The 19553-nt window shown below is 44.9% G+C and overlaps 1 protein-coding gene across 7 annotated transcripts in view; it reads right to left on the reverse strand.

Moving 5' to 3' along the window:
• Positions 1 to 1135: 1135 nt before the first annotated feature.
• Positions 1136 to 19553, reverse strand: part of GMEB2 (glucocorticoid modulatory element binding protein 2) — a 43570-nt gene continuing 25152 nt past the window's right edge. For 5 of the 7 annotated variants that reach the window (XM_073308877.1, XM_073308884.1, XM_073308880.1 and 2 more), the window contains 8 exons: positions 19378 to 19475; positions 18004 to 18131; positions 15920 to 16023; positions 11785 to 11942; positions 9766 to 9837; positions 8713 to 8850; positions 6222 to 6344; positions 1136 to 5944 (listed from right to left, as the gene is read on the reverse strand). In XM_073308877.1, the coding sequence (XP_073164978.1) occupies positions 5295 to 5944; positions 6222 to 6344; positions 8713 to 8850; positions 9766 to 9837; positions 11785 to 11942; positions 15920 to 16023; positions 18004 to 18131; positions 19378 to 19475 (1471 nt within the window). In that variant the 3' untranslated portion in view covers positions 1136 to 5294. Of the gene's footprint in view, positions 5945 to 6221; positions 6345 to 8712; positions 8851 to 9765; positions 9838 to 11784; positions 11943 to 15919; positions 16024 to 18003; positions 19159 to 19377; positions 19476 to 19553 lie in introns of all 7 variants that reach the window. The other 2 variants (XM_073308883.1, XM_073308882.1) reach the window with 2 other exon arrangements.

Consider the following 19553-nt stretch of genomic DNA (forward strand, 5'->3'; position numbering starts at 1 on the left):
AACAGGCCTGTGGGTGAAGGTGGAGTATGAACACTTAAAGCAGCCTAAATTTGCGCTGAGCTCGTAACAGATACACACCCCAGTCCAGCAGGTGGAAAACAACCACCCCAACAAGGGGATGCACACACCTCTTCTGGCCTTTGTGCTCGTAAGGTACAGAAAAGGGCAACAAAAATTATTAGGGGTGTGGAACAGCTTCCATACGAGGCAAGATTAAAAAGACTATTCAGCTTGGAAAAGAGATGACTAAGGTGGGATATGAGAGAAGTCAATAAAATCATGACTGGTGTGGAGAAAGTAAGGAAGTGCTATTTACCCTTTAGAATCATAGAATATCAGGGTTGGAAGGGACCTCAGGAGGTCATCTAGTCCAACCCCCTGCTCAAAGCAGGGCCAATCCCCAACTAAATCATAGAACACAAGAACCAGGGGCCACCCAACAAAATCAATAGGCAGCGGGTTTAAAACAAATAAAAGTACTTCACACAACCGTGGAACTCATTGCCAGAGGATGATATGAAGGCCAAAAGTATAACTGGGTTCAAAAAACTTATTAGAAACTTAGAAACAAAAAACTTATTAGATAAGTTTATGGAGGACAGGTCCATCAAAGGCTATTAGCCAGGATGATCAGGGATGTAATCCCATGCCCTGGGCGTCCCTAAGCCTCTGACTGCCAGAAGCTGGGACTGGATGACAGGGGATGAATTGCCCTGTTCTGTTCATTCCCTCTGAAGCATCTGGCACTGGCCTCTGTTGGAAGACAGGTTACTGGGCTAGATGGACCATTGGTCTGACCCAGTGTGGCCATTCTTCTGTTCAAGGAAGTACAGTAGATTCCACTGAATAGTAATCTGGACATTAACAACTTCTGGTTAATAGCACCATTTTGCTAGGAACCAATCCCATCTCATTGACTTTTAACGTTAATGGGATTTGGATACTGGTAATGGCATGCTGCTTATTAGCAACAGGTTTTTGGAAGAAAGGCTCCATGACAGGCAAGTTTGCAAGGATGCAACTAGAGAAGGAAGCACTAGGACCTGCTTTCCCTGGCTGCTGCCTTGCTAACCTGCCTGGAGCCAGCACTCAGCAGGTCCCAGTGCTTCCTTCCCACAGTGCAGCCTCACAAACCTGCTTTCTGCTCATTAGCAACTACCAGATAATAACAACTTTTTTGCTGGAAACTGAGGTTTGTTAATAAGTAGAATCTACTGCAGTGGAGAAAATGGATGAGCAGCGATTCCCTCAAGACACCAGGACTTAGGTGTATTTGTCCCTAAACACTGAAAAAGGATGTGCCCTGAAATATTAGAAAGCTGGTGACTTAAGGCCCTAGCATCCATCAAGCCAAGAGAACCCTGTTACGTACCGGCACATACTGTTTAAAGACCACTGGATTTTAGCCAGTAGCTCCTAAAAAAAAAAAAAAATTACACTTTGGTGTGTAAATCCAGACAAGATCCTGCCTATGCAGCCTGTTGTCACCCAGATACACACATACAGAATAAATGAATATTAATGGCAGTCATACATATGCATACTGGGGGAGAACAGACCTCTCCCAACCTCTCTTTTATTCCTGTTTATCTTTTGGCGGCTGTGCTCTGGCAAGCGTCACAATATGCTTCTCTCTAGCCGCACCTACTGGCCTCAAATGGAAGTGCTTCATTAAATTTTAGTCTCCATATTGCTTTATAGATGCATATATGCTTTACAGCGTTTACAACTGTATTGCTAAAATAGATACGAGGCAAACAGCAGTCTCCTGACAATCATTAACAAAAATTCCTCTCACACAACACTTCACAGCCTTGGGTATCTCATATCCTTGGGAAAACATTACAGCAACAGAGACAGTATCTCACACAGCAAAACAAATGAAGGATCCTGATTGGCCACTAAACAGTTCAGAGCTTCCAACAAAGCAAGAGAGGGGATCAGATACTGAAGCGAATTAGGTTTAATTGGTTTTAATGCTCAAACAGACTCTGTTTATTTCTTTATGCTCTAGATGTATGCTGTTGAATCAGAGGTTGCAGACACACAAAATAATTCCGGTGCGATATCCTGGCTTCATGTTGCAGCGTAATCTCTCCCTCCTCTTGCTGGTGAAAGTATGTGTGTTTTCCCCCCTCTACTTGTACCCAAATGCTTAGGAGCAGGGGGAATCCAACCATGCAACTGCCTTTGTTCCCCAGTCTTCAATGGGGATAGGGGACTGGCTCCCCACACATTGGAAGGCCATCCCTTCCCTGCACATAATGGGCAGTGGAGAGCGTTCCTGATGTCACCATGCTGCTTGCTGTTGGAGATACAGGCAGTATTGATCAGAACTCGAGGCTCATAAGCAGCAGGCTAAATACCACACGTGAGAGGCACACAAGGGACATATGTGCTTCCCATGATTCTTTAAGCTGACAAGACACCGTTTGCTAAAGAGCACAAGATACATGAAAGGTCCCCAACACAGTTAATAGCTGCGCTGTCTCCTTCATGGCCTGAGAGAATGGGGTTGCTAGTATTTGTTTACATTTTCTGCCAACCAGATCTGCGGACTCCAAGCTGTTGCTTCAATGGAGCCTGACCTCAGTAAAACAAGAGCTATTGATTCCTGAACCGTGTCCCTGTGGCTGATTCCTGAACCACAGTCACCTGCTAGGTACTTCTGTTGCTTGTCCCTACTGTGCCCCCTCTACTCCTCAGACAGAGTAGGGCCCTTTCAGTAACTAGGGGGAAGGCAGCATAGGGCTCAAGTCTTTCATCTTGCAACTTTATAACAAGCTGCACTCTCCCACTTCCTAGCCCACTCACCAACAACCCTCTCTAATTTCTTCCCCATTTCCACCAAGCACCTCTCTTGTCTATAAGGTCACAACTGCTTTCTCATAGGAGCATCCTAATTCCACCATTATGGAGACCAAGCTCAGCAGCATTTCATAGCCAAGCTGGGGAAAAGAGAACAAAAGTGAAAGATCTTTAGAGGGTTGTTGCTTCCCATCCAAAATAGTTGGTCAGGTTTGCATGATTTTGTCATAAATGTTTCCTGCCTCCTGGAGTTAAGAGCAGCAGCCACAAAGAAATCCCTTTATGTAATTAATAACAAGTCTTGGGATAAGCTTCTTTTCATTCACAAAATGAGGTGATGTCAAGGCTACAATTCACATTTCTGGAAAGCCCTGTTCTGTTTGCATGTAGATTCATGCCCTCTCCATCACTCAAAAGAAGAGGAGAAAGAAGACTCTCCTCCTATAATTCAAATTCTATTTCTTAATTTATTAAAAATCCCTAACACCTTTGAAAATGCTATGTAAAGTCATTAACAATAACATGTCTTCACCCATCCTTAGAGTTTTATTAGCACCAACATATGGAATTCCAGGCTGGCCTAGAAAAAAAAAAACAGTAGTAAAGAAAGCATCAGGGATGCCAATCCCACATCTAAAGCTTTGCCACTATTAAATTTTTCCAAAGGGTTAAGGCAGCAAACAAAGGACATTTCTTTCCCATCAAGCCCCCAGTCTAGGTCTCCAGTGATATTCCCTTCACTTTGCTAACACACCAGCCTATGCTCATGTGAAGGGAAGCACCCTTGGCTTTCTCCCACCACCACAGCACAAAGAAAATAACTTCCTAAAATATAACCTGAAACAGTGTATGGCCAACATTTTGGAAGGATTGGCAGTATTACTTTGCAGGTGTGTGTGGATGGCATGGGGAGAAGAGGAAGAGGATTCTGTTCATTCTTGAAGCCAGTTTTGTGCTTTAATACTAGCTGTAACAATCAGACACATACAAGGAGATGTAATAAGCCAGCAGCACTCTTTCAAAAATATTTATTAGCTTATTAAAGTGACCTGTTGTTGCTGCTGCTGCTGCCAGATCAAGTTGACAGAAAACCCACACTGCAGGAATCCAGCCCCTTTAACACTGTCTCCAGCTGAAACGTCACTTTCTCTCTCTCTCTCTCTCACACACACACACACACACACTTTTTACAAAAATAAGGACAGTAGCGAACCTCTCAGCGAGCTGAATAATCAAAAGAGTATCTGATATTTGAATATTCTATTTGCATATTCAAACCTTGCAGCCCACAACATATCCTTTTGGGCACATTGGGAGGGGACAAGAACACCCAGCCACACTAGATAAGGCTCATTGGCTAGATGCTTCTGATAAGAGATTAGCAGAGACATGGAGACAATTAGATTCCACAGTTAACACCTGCTAGGATGGAAGAAGTTCAGATGTCTCTTAGTGCTATTATTTAATTGGTTTCTCTGCATACTCAACAGTACAACTGTGCCCCTGGACATCACCTGCACAACCAGAAGGGCCACAAGAGAGTTTCCTTTTTTTAAAAAAAACCAAAAGAACAGATTTTTGAGAAAACAGAAGGAGACCCTAAATCCTCAAAAGATACAGATTTTCCACACCTGTCCCTGGATGGAACCAAAACCTTTAACAACTGTCCCCACACCGCCTTTCAATGATCAGACTTGGGACGCCAGCATCTCACTCACAATGAGGAGACTGCACATTTAGTAATATTGAGATACTGCATTTAACTACCCAAACCCAACATTATGTGCAGAAACCAGCAACAAGGGTCACTTGGCTCAGCCCTGGGACTGCCACACATCAGAGGACCTTCCCTGGTCCAAGGCTGCTTTACCTCAACGTCATGCACATTCTTCATGTCCAGCTATGCACTCTGTACCGGCCTACCCTCCAGAACACCAGCTTCCCAAACTGCCCTCTGTTGTGAAGGGGAAGCAGCAGACTCCCCAGTATTGTCAGCCTACATGCAGTATTGAATCATGCCAGAACTCAGGAGTGCCCCTTGGCCACTTACCCCTTAGTTTCTAGTAAAATGCCTCATCATCTATTGTTTCCTTAACCTTTCGCTACTTTCTGCTCTTTCCCTGTTCTCAGGCCCTGCCCACATCTGCTTCTCTCAATGCTCTGTGCCAGCTGAGATGTCTAGAGACGATGCAGAGCTAGTGAACTAGACATGGAGATAGCATGTATTCCAGGAAAACACGGGAGGAAAGTTTTATATGTAAACCGGCTAATGGGTCAGTGCATTTCCCCCCCTCTTTTTTGGTGGTCTCTCTTTTTCCCTTTCTTTGGCTCAAACCTCATTATTACTCCTTTTAGCCAATCTATCCCAGAGTCTCAATTCCCTGTGCCCTCTTTACACTGTTCCCTCTTCCCTCAGCACAGGCAGAGAAAAGGCAGTTCAAGCCAGAGTATGTCACAAAAAATGTCCCTCCAGGCAAGTCCCCTTTTCATTTCTGCTCTGGCTCTTCTGCCACTGTTGTCACCTCGATGGTGGTGGTATGTTCGTCTGATGCCGTGGCATCCTCAATGGCGCTAGACGGCACCGTCACAATCGTGCTCCCACTGGGAGCCATTTGTGTAACGTTCTGTATGGTGGTGCCTAGTCCCGGGAGGGTGAGCAGCTGAAAAGGGCTCACCACTTTCACCACAGTGCTGCCATCTTGTATGGCTGCTGTGCTTAGGACTGTCAGGTTGGAAGCGTCGGGATGGATCTCAACAGTGTTGGGGAAACTAGAGCCTGAGGAAGCCAGTACGGTGTATCCTCCCAATAACGGTGAGGCCGGGGAGCTGGCTGAGGGTGCCTGCGATGTACTTTTCCCAAGCACTGAGGCTGGAAGGGCGGACACCACTTTGCTGAGAGGGAGGTTGGCCAGCTGAGAGACGGGCACTCCTGGGGCCAAGGCAATTTGTGCTGACTGGGCCAGGACTTGAGAGGTGATAGCAGCTGGCCCAGATGTGGCCCTGGTAAGTCTGGGGCGTTTTAAAGGTGCTGGGATGGAGACTGGAGTCAGAGTCATCAGCACGTTGTTGAGGTGCTGCGATTTGTGCTTCAGCTCCTTTGCTCGCTTGCGGTGCTCGTCACATTGCTGCTCCAATGCTGAAAAGAGACCGTAATGAACGTTAGTACGGGTACTCTCCAACCTCCACCTAACATAAGCTTCCCAGTGGCCATCTTCCCAGTTTTAACAGCATAGCAACAACTGTAGTAAAATAAGCAAGGCAATATAGCTCATTCTTTAGCATCATTCCAAGATAAACTGATTTAGCATGCATTGACTTAGCAAAAGAAAAAATCTACTTTCCTACACAGAAAAACTCCAGGATAGTATCAGCGATGCCAACAGAAGAGACACGGAAATTCCAGGTGGGCATACCTGCTAAATCCCGTGTGTATTGTTCTCTTGAGCGATCCATCTGGCACTTGTGGCTAGCTAGAACTTTCTTTACCAGGTCCAGCATGCCGAAATTCTGGACTATGTTGTTGAGTAAGACAGCATCTTAAAACAGAAAAATAGATACTGATCGTTGAGGAAAGAATCATTCCCTACAGAAAGAATTTATCTTTTTCTTGGTAAAACACAGATATGCCAAAGCAGCAGTTCTCAAACCGTGGGTCGGGACCCCAAAGTCAGTTGCAACCCCATTTTAATGGGGTCACCAGGGCTGACGTTAGACTTGCTGGGGCCTAGGGCCAGGGCTGAAGCCCGAGCCCAACCACTCTCTGGATGGCGGGGCTCAGGTTACAGGTCCCCGACCTGGGGCTGATGCCCTTGGGGTTTGGCCCTTCCACCCAGGGCGGTGGGGCTCAGGCAGGCTCAGCCTTCAGTCCCCCCTCCTGGGGTTGTGTAGTAATTTTTGTTGTCCGAAGGGAGTTACAGTGCATGAAGTTTGAGAACCACTGTGCTAAAGTGACGGAGCCAAATCTGTTTTAGGATAATGCAAGAGGTCAGAGCTTAAGAATTCATTAATATTTATGCTTAGAATACTGAGAAAGAAAGGATGGGGAGAAGCATCAAGGGATGATTAAGAGACAATAGTCCTTTCTTCCCAAACAGAGATTAAGAAGAGAGGTCTCGGGACACATAGCTAGTTGCTATCTGAACAGCAAGCGCTACTGACAGGCTGACCAAAGCGTGGTCAGAGGAGAGAATTGCTTTCACAGGATACAATCTAGAAGCTTTTTTCTCCCCACTTTATGAGTGCTGAAAATTCTCTCTCTAGCTCAGTTTATGGGAAGCATTAATCTAGATGAGTTTAGCAATTACTTTTATTTTCATTCTGTTTTCTCAGTGCTTGTATTAAATCTTGTGGTTAAGATGACTGTTGTCTGAGAATTTCACAAAGACATCCCCAAATAAGAGAATCCCATAACTGAAGGGCAAAGGGTTTCCCAAAGTGACACTGCCCCTCAGTCTCAGTGAGGTGGCAAGACAAGGTGTGTTTCCTCCCAGCAAGATGTGCTGTGAAAGGCCACGGCAGGCAGTACATAAGGAAAAAACTCAAAGATTAAGGAGGACACAATAGCTGACAGCAGTGTTGGTCCCAAGTGCCAGACATTCCAAAATATGAAGCAGTCATATTAAATTATTTTTTCTATATTCAGTGACATGTGTGAGTGGGAAGGACAGTCAATTTCCTTCAATCACGTGGTGCGTTACCTTCTAATGATGCAGCGCAATGAACTGCAGAAACCGGCTCAGATTAGCAGGGCATATGCACAGATGGCAAAGCCAGTGGGAATCTGTTTGTCAGCTGCGGGAAACAAATTTGTACCACAGACTGCATTGCAGATTCTAAGGAAACTGGCCACAAAACTATCCTGCACCACTGATGCACCGTCCATAGTGGCCAGTTATTTCCATACCCCACTCTGCATGTGAGAATTAAAGGGATGCCAGCAAAGTGAGCATAATTCATTCTACTATAGTTAAGACTAGCTTTTTATTTAAAGTTTGACTCTAAGTGCTCGAAAAATCTACATGGCTACTTGGATTGCCTTGAAATATGGTGTGCCTCATTGTGTGCCACACAAATCTGGGGTCGTCTGACCAAGGAAGTCCCAAAATACATCTCCCAAAACAAAAGTTGAGAGATTCTGGCAACCTTTTTTGGCTCACAGACAAAGCTCAACAAGGGCTCAAGATCACTGCATGAGGGTCCCTAAGGCTAGAGTGTTACCCCAACAGAGTGCATGGCACCCACCAGCCCTTTGTGAGAAATCAAATTACACTGCTATTTCAAAAAGATTTTGCTTCTCATCACAAGCCTCATGTGATTATTCTTGCTCCTAAGGTATTACACTGAGCATGTAGAGAGTGAGAGGCTAACTATCTGGAAAACTACTTCCAGGTCACAGGGCTGGTGGGTGCCAGTATCATTTCAGTGCAGAATCGTCTCAGGTGTCAGCAGTGAGGTGGGATCTGAGAGGAGTCTATGGACTTAATGATGGGTAGGTGAAAATATAGCTTTAGGTGGGATACGGCATACATGAGTGAAGGGCTGTAAAAGGGTCTGAAGTGTCTGTCAAATTTGACAAATGTGGTACTCTGTAGGGAGAAGAGGCTCAATATTTCAGTGCAGGTAGTGCCTGTCCACTATAGCAACAAGGCAGAACGGGAGTATGTTATGGGTGCTGTGGGGCAGCACTCAAAGAGGGCAGAGTTAAGGGTATGTGGGCGTTTACCTTAACTGTATTGCCTGGTTTTCAGAAGACTGATTTTGCTGAACTCGACATTCTCGGAGGGCATGAGCTATCACCTGGCAACCTTAACTCTGCAGTCACAAAGGTTTTTTGCGATTTAATAATAAGAATAATAATCAAGACACAAAGATGCTGCTTATTAGCTCCTGCAATCAAGCTCTTACCACTGAGCTGTAAGGGAGGATCCTGGACCCGCTGCTGTAATCCCTTCATGGTCTCCACAAGCTCCTGGTGAAACTCTTCGATCACTTCTTCCAGCAGCCCTGCATCCTTCAGACCACGCCAGAATGCAAATGTGTCATCTAGGGGAGCAGCCAGTATAAGAGAGAACCTCAGAGTACAAGGAAAGGGCAGTGGGGGGGCTGAATGACTGATACATCACCATGTCTTACTGTGAGGTAAAAGGGGTGTGCACATTCAGCAATCCTATTGAAAGGCAGAAGCTCACCCTAAACTTTTCTCTGGTGGGGTTTGAAGCAGAAGACATTCTATCTCTAGGCAGGTGGGGATGGGGCAAAACCCAGTAGGAACAGGCATCCCAAGGCAATGGGTGAAAAACCAAGTTGACTGCGTAGTTTTAAAGGAAGAACATACTTTTCCCTTATAGTCCTCCTATTCCCCATATCACACAGGACTGATCCTGCCCAACAGGGCAGAGAAGCTGCAGAAGAACCTGTGAGTCACTTTGAACCCTGAGCCAGAAGGACTGAGGCAGAGCTCCCGCTAGGAGTCTCACTCACTTTTCTTCCACAACCCAACACAGGCAGCTGGATGCAGCACCACAAATCCCTATCCCATTTCGGTGTCAGACGTTATCCTCCATGATCCTTCTTAATTCTGCTGAATCAGAGAAGCAAGGGAGAAATCTCAGGACTCACACCCAGGTTCCTCTGAGGGCAATGGCCAGAATTTGACCCATGCTTGGGTATTCTGACACTTGGAAGCAATTTCATGCCAAGAAGATGTTGTGGCTACACTGCAAACACAAAGGACTTAGTCCTACACTACAATAATCTAAAGCTATGCCAAATAAATACCATGAAGATCAGGCAGCTGAGTATGGGAACACCTACAGCAGAAACAGTTTTCCTACTCACCCTATCTTTTTTTTCCTCTCTTCAACCTTCTCCCCCTACATCCCTTTCAAATGTAGGTAGCGCACATGGAGTATGATAGGAGATATTAACAGCATTATGTCTTGTTTTCCTGAACTGTACCTCCAATGCTAGTGGTCCAATCACTGGCTTCCTCACAAGTTTCTATGGTGATTGTAGCAGGAGATCCATTTACTGCAACCAAGATTGAAAAGGAAAAGAAAACACAAGTCATGGCTTCACAAGTCTTGCCACATAGCATCAGGTTGTCCCTGTATTATACACCCACCATGTTACATCCAAGAAAACAGGCAAGTCCATGCAGTACTCAATATTGTATCAGCTTATCTCCTCCAGCTGAAAGCCAAACAAACAGAGACTCCGAAGTGGGATTAAAAGTCACATGAGGCCATTGTGTGAGCTTTGCTTACCTTTCCATACAGCTGGGCAATACCCTGGGCACTATTTACACAACTCCTGCAAAATTCTCTTTGCCTCAGGGAGAGTCATTTCTTTAGTATATTAATTTTTCTATTATTATTATAAACAGAGGGCTGGCAAGTAGAATTTGTATCTGGTCTGGTAAGTGTTCAGGACAATTATCTGGCTTGTTGCCAATCTACAGGACATGAAAGAAATATAAAATTCTTAACAGACTGCCTCTGACCTGTGGTTTGACTGGCCTGAAGACTGAACTGACCCCGTCATTCCTACAGATAATACACATTGGGGTACTGTCCTACCCTTGCTGCCTCCAGGGTATATAACTGTGATCATATTTCCGCCCAGCCACTCATGTGATCTCTGCTCTCCACAGCCCTTTCCAATCTCTATGGTATTGTTACTATGGAGACGAAGGAGTCACATGTCAGTTGAGCTGCCAGGAGGATGTCAAGCTGCATGCTGGAGCTGTACAGCTCAAAATCTGGGCCAGAGATGCAGTGATCATTCTGGGAGCACCAGAATGCTCTCCTGAAAGACGAGCAGTTTGTAACACTCCGTAGCTTTCAAATAATTCTTTCCCTGAGCAATTTGTTCCTTCTACTCTGCAAATTTGTTTTCCCCCACTTGTGCCAAATACAGCCTGACATCAACAGTGTGGAAACTTCCTGGTTTGCGTGTTAACATCTTGGATTATATTAATAGAACTGCTCACAGCAACAAGGGTTACAGCTATGCTGTGGGGTGGAACTAACCCTGAAATAAACAATGGGTTAAGCATGTACAGCAACCATAAATACTAGCCCAAAGCATGGAATTCAATTGTTAAATACTCTGGGCAGAGCCAGCACAAGGGTAAAAAACAATTTTTGCTTTTCTCCTGCAAAAATCTATGGCTATCAGATTTTTTTTTGTGTAAGTTCTCAGTGGCAAAAGGATTTGCAAATATAAGTATTTAGAAATAGGAGCACATTTCCACCAAAAACATTCCCTGCTTAAGACAAATCAAATTTAGAACAAACTCTAAAGCAATGTCCTTTTAAATTCATTTTTGTAACTTATTTGTGTGAGATCTGATAGAAATTTGTAGCATTCCATGGCTGCACTTAATCTTTCATCAGACAAAAGCAATAAATAATTCAGAAACGGAGCCTTAAATGAAAATATCTAAATTATTCAGAAGGAAGTCAGTTGCCATCTTTGAAAGAAAGTGCAATGAAAGGGGCTCCAAATCCAGCATGCTGCGACAAAGAAATCATGCTCATCTCTGCAGCCTACTGCCATGTACACTGAGAACAGCTAGCAGCTGATCAGATGCTGGCACTGAAGGATGACCACATCACAGGGGGACTACTGCACTAATTCCTGTGGATTATCTGGAGGCCACTACTTTAGCTATGTAGCTACTAGTAAACCAGGATGCAGTACGGGTAACTCTTTAGAATGAATTTCTTACAGAGTATCCAAGTGATTTCCTTCCAGGCAGCTACTGCTCTGCCATGCAGCATTACAATAGCTGCTTCTGCATAGCTCCAACATGGGAGACCCAGCAACAGGGGGAGGGGGAGAAGTGAAGGAGGAAAACAGCAACAAGAAAAAACATGATAGAGACAACAGTAACCGCATTCATAAGGAAGCAGTAATTAAGCTTTGACTCGTAAGAGCCCCAGTAACAAGGGCTATGGAAAACACTAAACATACCATCTGCAGAGGCAGGGGTGAGAGGAATATACTCTGTCGACGTCTGGCTGGTCAGAGATACTCTGGCTCCGGTCAGGTCAATTTTAGTGCTTCGGCAGGTGTTTGAACAGACCTTGGTATGTTGGTAGAAATCCAGCTCTCCGGAGTCCATGATCTTCCTGCAGCACAAGGAATGAGTATGAGTACACACTTGTATCAGTATGTCCCAGACACAGTGAGAAAGATCACTGAAAAACAGCTCCCCTTCTGAAGTTTTTAACTGCATTTCCAACACACAAACCTCTCCAAATCCGGCACGAATTAACTCTGCATTTCAGCTTCCTGCCCTTCTTTTCTCTTAAATTGGCCTGGTGGAGAGGAAGCAGGACATGAGATTGCCCTGCAGGATAATCAACTGCTGAAGTGCCCTCGAGACTCCTCCTCAAGGGGCCAGTAAAGATCAGAGGGACTGGCAGAGGTAATGGGCCAAGAGTTGCTTCTCTTTTCTCCCAATTATCCATTCTGGAGGGAACAGTAACCAAATTAGTGGCCCATAAATGAAAGTGTGAGTGAGAAAGTCCACTCTGACAGGAAGAGAGGGGGAAAATTGTTTACCAACAAGACAAGCATTTAATCCCCTTCTATACAGCCTTTACATGTGAGTTTAACAACTATACCACTCACTAGAGCTTAATACCATGCTAATACATTATGGACAGAGAAAACCTGTGTCAGAATATCCACATTCGAGCCAAGGTAGAGACCTAGACTAGGAGCAAGGTTTCTGAACATTATTCTAACATGGCTTGAACCTACAGGCTGAGCAAAGTGTATTAGAAGCCAGCTTGACAACAAGTGGGTCTGAATTGCGAAGAATACAAGATTGTTTTATCAGCTGAAAGACCCATGTAGATTGGGCCTTACTATGCAAGTTTTTGTGTGGAGAGGTCAGTGATCAGCCTGTCCAAGAATGACCTGTGTGAGAAATGGAAAGGGTAAGGAGCGCTGTATGGCAGTGTGGTGAAAGATGCTCTCTCTCTGTCTGCTCTATAAGGAAAGGTTACAGAACACTAAGGATGAGGAAGAGAAACATGGACTCTTCACTGGTGAAGAGCACCATGCTGCAGCTTCTCTCATTCGCTCCTTCGGTGCATACGGATACATTAGCAAAGCAAAGTGAAGCAAAGTAGGAACTAGGGAACCTGAGATGAAGATAAAACTGCCGGAGAGGAGGCACCTTGCTGAATGAGCACAGAGCAATGTATATTAATGGAAAGCTGTCAAAGCAAGTGTCACAGCAGGTTAATGAAATCAGGAAGTGGCTATTACCCAGAGAGAATAAGGTTCCACAGGAATCAGCAGAGAACTTGAATTCCAGACTTCTCTAAGGGTATGTCTACACTACGAAATTAGGTTGAATTTATAGAAGTCGGTTTTTTAGAAATCGTTTTTATATATTCGAGTGTGTCCCCCCCCCCACAGAAAATGCTCTAAGTGCATTAACTCGGCGGAGTGCTTCCACAGTACCGAGGCAAGCGTCAACTTCCGGAGTGTTGCACTGTGGGTAGCTATCGCACAGTTCCCGCAGTCTCTGCTGCTCATTGGAATTCTGGGTTGAGATCCCAATGCCTGATGGGGCTAAAACATTGTCGCGGGTGGTTCTGGGTACATATCTTCAGGCCCCTGTTCCCTCCCTCCCTCCCTCCGTCCGTGAAAGCAGCAGCAGACAATCGTTTCGTGCCTTTTTTCTTGAGGAAATGAGGCTCAAAAGTTCGCGGTTCTTTTCCTGTCTACCTGGCCAGTGCATCTGAGTTGAGAGTGCTGTCCAGAGCAGTCACAATGGAGCACTCTGGGATAGCTTCCGGAGGCCAATACCGTCGAATTATGTCCACAGTACCCCAAATTCGACCCGGCAAGGCCGATTTAAGCGCTAATCCACTTGTCAGGGTGGAGTAAGGAAATCGATTTTAAGAGCCCTTTAAGTCGAAAAAAGGGCTTCATCATGTGGACGGGTGCAGGTTTACATCGATTTAACACTGCTAAATTCGACCTAAAGTCCTAGTGTAGACCAGGGCTAATGCACGTGCACTTTAGCACACACCTGTATTTACAGGTGATAGATTAGGTGTGTAAAAATCCTGCATGCACACTGACAGAATCTATCATCTGTGTGCATACAAGCAGTGGCCAGGCTGAAACCCAGTGAAAGTCAGGCCCTTAGAAAAGGACTTCATCACTGATGATTATTCAATACATATTAAGTGACTCCTTTCTAAATCCAGCAGATTAATAGAGCGGACAAATTCCCTTAGCTCAAAGAACATAAACATGCCTCAAGTGGGAGGCCTAAACATGCCGAAACAGCTCAAATCGAGGACAAAAGACAGAATGCAGCATGATCTCTTACAGGAACAGATTGCTATAAATAATACTAGAAGTACTAAATGACTGAAAATATCTAGGAATATCAAAAAGAAAATCTTTCTGGAGGCCACAGCTCTTGCTCCCACTATATGGGATAGTGTTCATATCGTGAGACTTGTCTGAGGCCCCGGAACAATTGTGCTTAATGAAGCATGTGCACGTTGGATGTCACAAGCACCATGATTGTAACTGAAGATGCAGCTGGCTCACAGATATATGCCAGCACTTTGAATAGAGGAAGCACGGTAGGAACTGTCCCTGAGTCGATAAGCAGGAGGTTAGAAGTGCTGATGGGGAAGTTAGTCTGAGATTTATTGGGAACCAGGTTCAAGCACACAGAGTTCTCTGCCTACTGACTGAATGCCCCATGGAGGTGTCAGTTAGAAGATAATATGCTCAGCTGAGGGAGGGAGAGGAAGTGGAAATTAAGCCACAATGGGTTAATAAAATAACCCATTCATCTACCTCACGTCCTGGAGACTCTCCCTCAGTGCAAAGAAGGACTGGATGTAGCTCCTTTTGGAATCTAAAAATGAGGCATCTCAACTCAGCAAAAGGACATTGCCAGAGGGGCACAGATGGTCTCCCCATCGCCAGGTACTGAGCATGTTGCCTCTATAGTACTCCGAGCCTCTGCTGGCTGGAGACAACATCTTGGATTGCTGGGCTCTGTTTGCCACTAGGCTACTGGGCTGGCTCTCACACATCCTTTGTAAATAGGTTTTGTTCCTCAGAAGACCAGCCTTACCAAAACGCTGAGGTATTGGGTTACAACAACCAATGAGTAAAAGCTGATTAACGATAATAGGAGAGCAGTTTGTGTTACTGCAGGAGCTCAGTGGGTGGGACAGCCTTGCTATGAAAGGACTGTGGAACCATTGACAATTCCGGGGTAAGGGATGATTTCTTTTTGCTTCTGACTACAGATGAGGAAACAAGTAGATTTTGGTCAGACAGAAGTCTGGAGCTGGTGCTCTGGGAGACCGTAAGGAAAGGAATTCCTGTAGTCAAGGCCAGAGAAGAGGAAGACACAAATAAGCATTTTGGCAAAAAAAAGTGGTTTAAGACTGACATAACACAACCATATGGATAGATTAATTTCCTGCAGCAGGGAGTGTGGATTCAGTAGGTGGCACTCTTCTTTCAATCAGAATGAACCAATGCTCTGGAAAGGTGTTCAAGAGCGTTCTGCTGCACAAGTTCTGTCTTTTAGAAGAGATGTAAACAACACAGTCTGACAACTTGTGGCCATTAAAGATCTCATGACACTATTTGTAAGAGGACATAGGGTTTTAGTCCTTGTCAAGTTCCAGATAAGGCAATTAACATTTGCCTTTCCAAATTTCCCCAGCTTTTCCAACTGGATAGTGTATTCTCTTCACTTCCTGTTCTAAAACCGTTAAGCGCTATTGCTGTGTGGCTGTTACAACTGCCATGCACCACCCTAGAGGCAGCTGCATATCACATTGTTGCCCTGGGACTATGACAGGTAGTGACAGTCCCTCATTTCTTAACTACCTCTGCCTACCTGCAACAAGGAAAACACTTACAGGAAACTGATCACTGGATGGATAGGCAGTTATTGGGACAAATTTTCAGTGTGTTCAGTGGCACACATCCACTCAGTCGCTTAACAGCTGTATCAGAGCATGTGGAGGATCCTTCTGGATTCTCCCAGAAAGAAGAAACCCCAGCCATCAATGCACATATACAAGCAAGCAAAAAGACTAACCTGAGCATGATCCCATTCATCCGGATTGCTCGCTTCCAGTCCTTCAGGGTTGACTTCCCAGCCAAGTGGACAAACTCTTTGGGACTAATTAGGTGATCATCATACTGCAAAGGGGAGAAATGTAACATGGTGTGACGCAGCAGGAAAAATGCAGACTTGTTCCACATGAGAGGACAGCAATATGTTATACCAGGGTGCATAAACTGTATTTAGCACTGTGCCCAGTGACAGAGCAGAATGACCTTGATGGCCAAGTTTAATATTACTGTGAAAACCAAAGCTGGGCTCATACCAAAACTCCTGATCTGAAGAACCACAAAGTTTGATACGACTGTCTGGGCTAGGCCCACCTCTAGTGAAAATCACCCACCAGGATATTGTGATTACACTAAAATATATCCTAATAAGAGCCAAGAGTCTGAACTTTGGCAGAAATTGGTTACAAATTCTTCTCCTAGCTCTGTACATACCACAAAGCGTCAGACAGGAAGGCCATACAAGATCCATTCTAATGCGGTTTGTGCAAAATATAATTTGCATTATAGTGTTCTGTTCCATACCATGTGCAACTAACACACTATTTTATTTAGCTCTCATCTGCTCCCACTATCAAGCAAACTAGTGACAAAAAACAGATTGTTCCCACCCACCATTAGTATCCAGTCTTCCTACCAGCATGTTGCCCAATGGTCAACCCCACAAAGCACTTCAACAATGACTTGACCAGAAGAGATGCTAAGATTAAGGCTCTTTGGCCACTCAGTTCATAGAATATCAGGATTGGAAGGGACCTCAGGAGGTCATCTAGTCCAACCCCTTGCTCAAAGCAGGGCCAATCCTCAATTTTTGCCCCAGATCCCTAAATGGCCACCTCATGGATTGAACTCACAACCCTGGGTTTAGCAGGCCAATGCTCAAACCACTGAGCTACAACCCCAAATCTTTGGCCTTTGCAGAGTTAGTTAACAAGCACAATTAGTGCCAACTGCAGCAGCCACTTTTATGATGTGGACATCTCTTACTGGGAACTAGATTGAGACAACCAGCATATTTCATATTGAATAGCCATGTGACATCTTTCCTTCATTACTGACCAGGTGGATTTGAATTGGTGACCTAGTACCCCTTCTGAGGTTCTCCTTTAATAAAACTTCTATGGGGAGTTCCAGTAGGGATTTGCCACCTCCAGGTCTCTTTTCATTCCCTCCTGTGTTAACAAGTAAATGTGATATTCCCAACTGCTGCATGACATGAAACATCTACCTATAACAGGAACCAGAGTCAAGTGCAAAGAGGAAGCTGATCTCTAGTGGTAGCAGGCAAAACTGATCTGCTCCCGTCTCTACAGTTTGCTTTGGAGAGAGAGAGAGAGAGAGAGAGAGACATGGAAAGATCTCTCTCTCCAAGAGGAGGTGGAGTAGACCATCTCCTCAAAAATTCTCTGGCAGTGCAGCCTGAAAGCAGACCCTTCTTAAGGAACAGATTATTGTTTACCATTGATGCCTTACTGTGTTATCATGAAACATATGTTCTGGGAATGAAAAGTGCCCCCGACTCCTCCACTCATTAAGAGTTTTTTCACCCCCAACCATCTGGGGTAGAAAGAGTGGAAACAGGTCAATACTATCTTTACCAAGGTTTGCATCACCATATCAATTTCTCTTAAACTGATCTAATAAAGGGAATGTCTACAGTTTAGAAAACTGCTCAAAAGCAGAGCCAGATTGAAGTTGAAGCTCTAGCCAGAGCTGCTCAGTTTTCTTATGAAGCACTAAGTCACAATAACAGACTGCATGAAGACAATGGTACTCGAAATAGTTTTCTCTCCTTTCCCCTTTAAAGCAGGATCTCAACATAGTTATAACAGAGTCCTGCTTCCTGACACAATCAAAGCCACATATGGATGGAGTTTAGCAAACAGGTAGAGTGATCTACCATAGCAATAGCACTGGAATGCTGGATTTCATTAGCATCTGTGGTCCTTATTCTCCTTTCTGGGCAAGGAGGGTAACCTAAGAGCACACCTCTTATCTTTATACATGTGGTCCTTCCTTAGGGACCTTCAGAGAACTCTGTACCCTCACCTGAACACATTTCACATTAATGCCTGGGCACACGAACTTCCTCCATATCAGATTGGCTTTACTATCTCCGCAGGTGATGGGATAAACAATCTCAGCCTCCAAGCTGTCGTCCTCTTCAGCCATCTTCACTTCTCACAGGGAATGAGAGGCAGGGATTGGGGCGGGTCAAAAGGAAAATGAGTTACAACTAGTGATTACCATCAAGAGTTTAAAGACATTTTGGGACAGAGTTTTAAAGCTTGGGAGCAAAAAGAGAAGGCAGGCAGGAACACCAGATTCTTCAGACAAATTTTTAGCCAGCCTTCAATACCAAACAGCCAGCTGACCACAGGCAAAATGAGTGCATGCCTATTTTTGCAGGTCCACAAAAGTCAATATGAAAGTTCAGTGGCTGACTGAACATTTGACCCTTTATGTGAATGCAGAAACATTTGAGATAGAGGATATAGTCACACACATTACTATGGTGCAACTGTCTATTTTCAAGGTGGTGGGTCTTCCACTGTTCCCAAAGGAGGGCTTATAAGCAGGTAATCATGTCTTTTGCAAAATGAAACACTTGCAAACCCACTTCAACTCAGTTGGTGAATATCTCCTACCTGCCTACACTGCAGTGAAGCCACTGAAGTGAGAGCCACAGGAACATTCCAAGATACAAAAGCATTAGTGTCCAGGCCCGAGCATCAACACTTTATTACAGGAATCAGAGAGTTTTGGGGAGTCACCATTTTTATTACTAGAGTAAGTTCATTAAACTTAATCCAAATAACGAAGAGGCCAGCAAACCCAAGGGAGACTTTCCAGACTAAACTGGTTTATGCCACAGCAGCCCAATTGGCAGAGACATTGTTACAATTTTTAAGTCATAAATTAGTCCTCTGCTTGCTTCTGAAACCTGTAATGCTCTTGTAAACAGACAATCTGATGATCCCATGGCTGAGCTATGGGCAAAACATATGGGTAGCAGATTTAATGGGGAATAAACTCAAGCAATCCCACTCTTAACCAGGAGAGGGCAGCAGTGTGCTAGGAAACCATATCTGCCCACTCTCCCTTTTGGGCCTTCTCACCTTCCTTTTTGTCACATGCAGCTAGGAGGCAGGATTATGGCTCTACTGTTCTGTTTCCTTGAGCAAATGACAGCTACAGTGATGCCTGCAGAAAAGGTGTGAAACCATGATCTGATCCTGAAGCTGTCAGTCTGCCTACTCTGCAAGGAGGCTCCTGGGCACTCACTGGCAGTGCGGTGTGCTCCCAGGCAGCTGAGCTAGGCAGACCTGCAACACTCAAACTCTCTAGCAGCAGGACTGCTGATGCTGCAAAGCTGCCACGAGGAAGGCTGCAGTAAAGGCCAATGCAGTACACTGAACCTACCTAAGACAGCTTCTTTCAGGTGTGTGGAAGCTGTGAAGGCAGCAGCGGCTGCAGCAGCTGCATTTTCGGTCTCCAGAGTGTCTTCATTTAGGTCGCCACTGGGAAAAGAGTTGGAGATGAAAAATTAAGGAAGTTAGATGAATCATTCCCATTTCTGATCTCTGGAGCGAGCGCTG

This window comes from Lepidochelys kempii, chromosome 13 (assembly GCF_965140265.1).
Source record: "Lepidochelys kempii isolate rLepKem1 chromosome 13, rLepKem1.hap2, whole genome shotgun sequence".
Classification (NCBI taxonomy): domain Eukaryota; kingdom Metazoa; phylum Chordata; order Testudines; family Cheloniidae; genus Lepidochelys; species Lepidochelys kempii.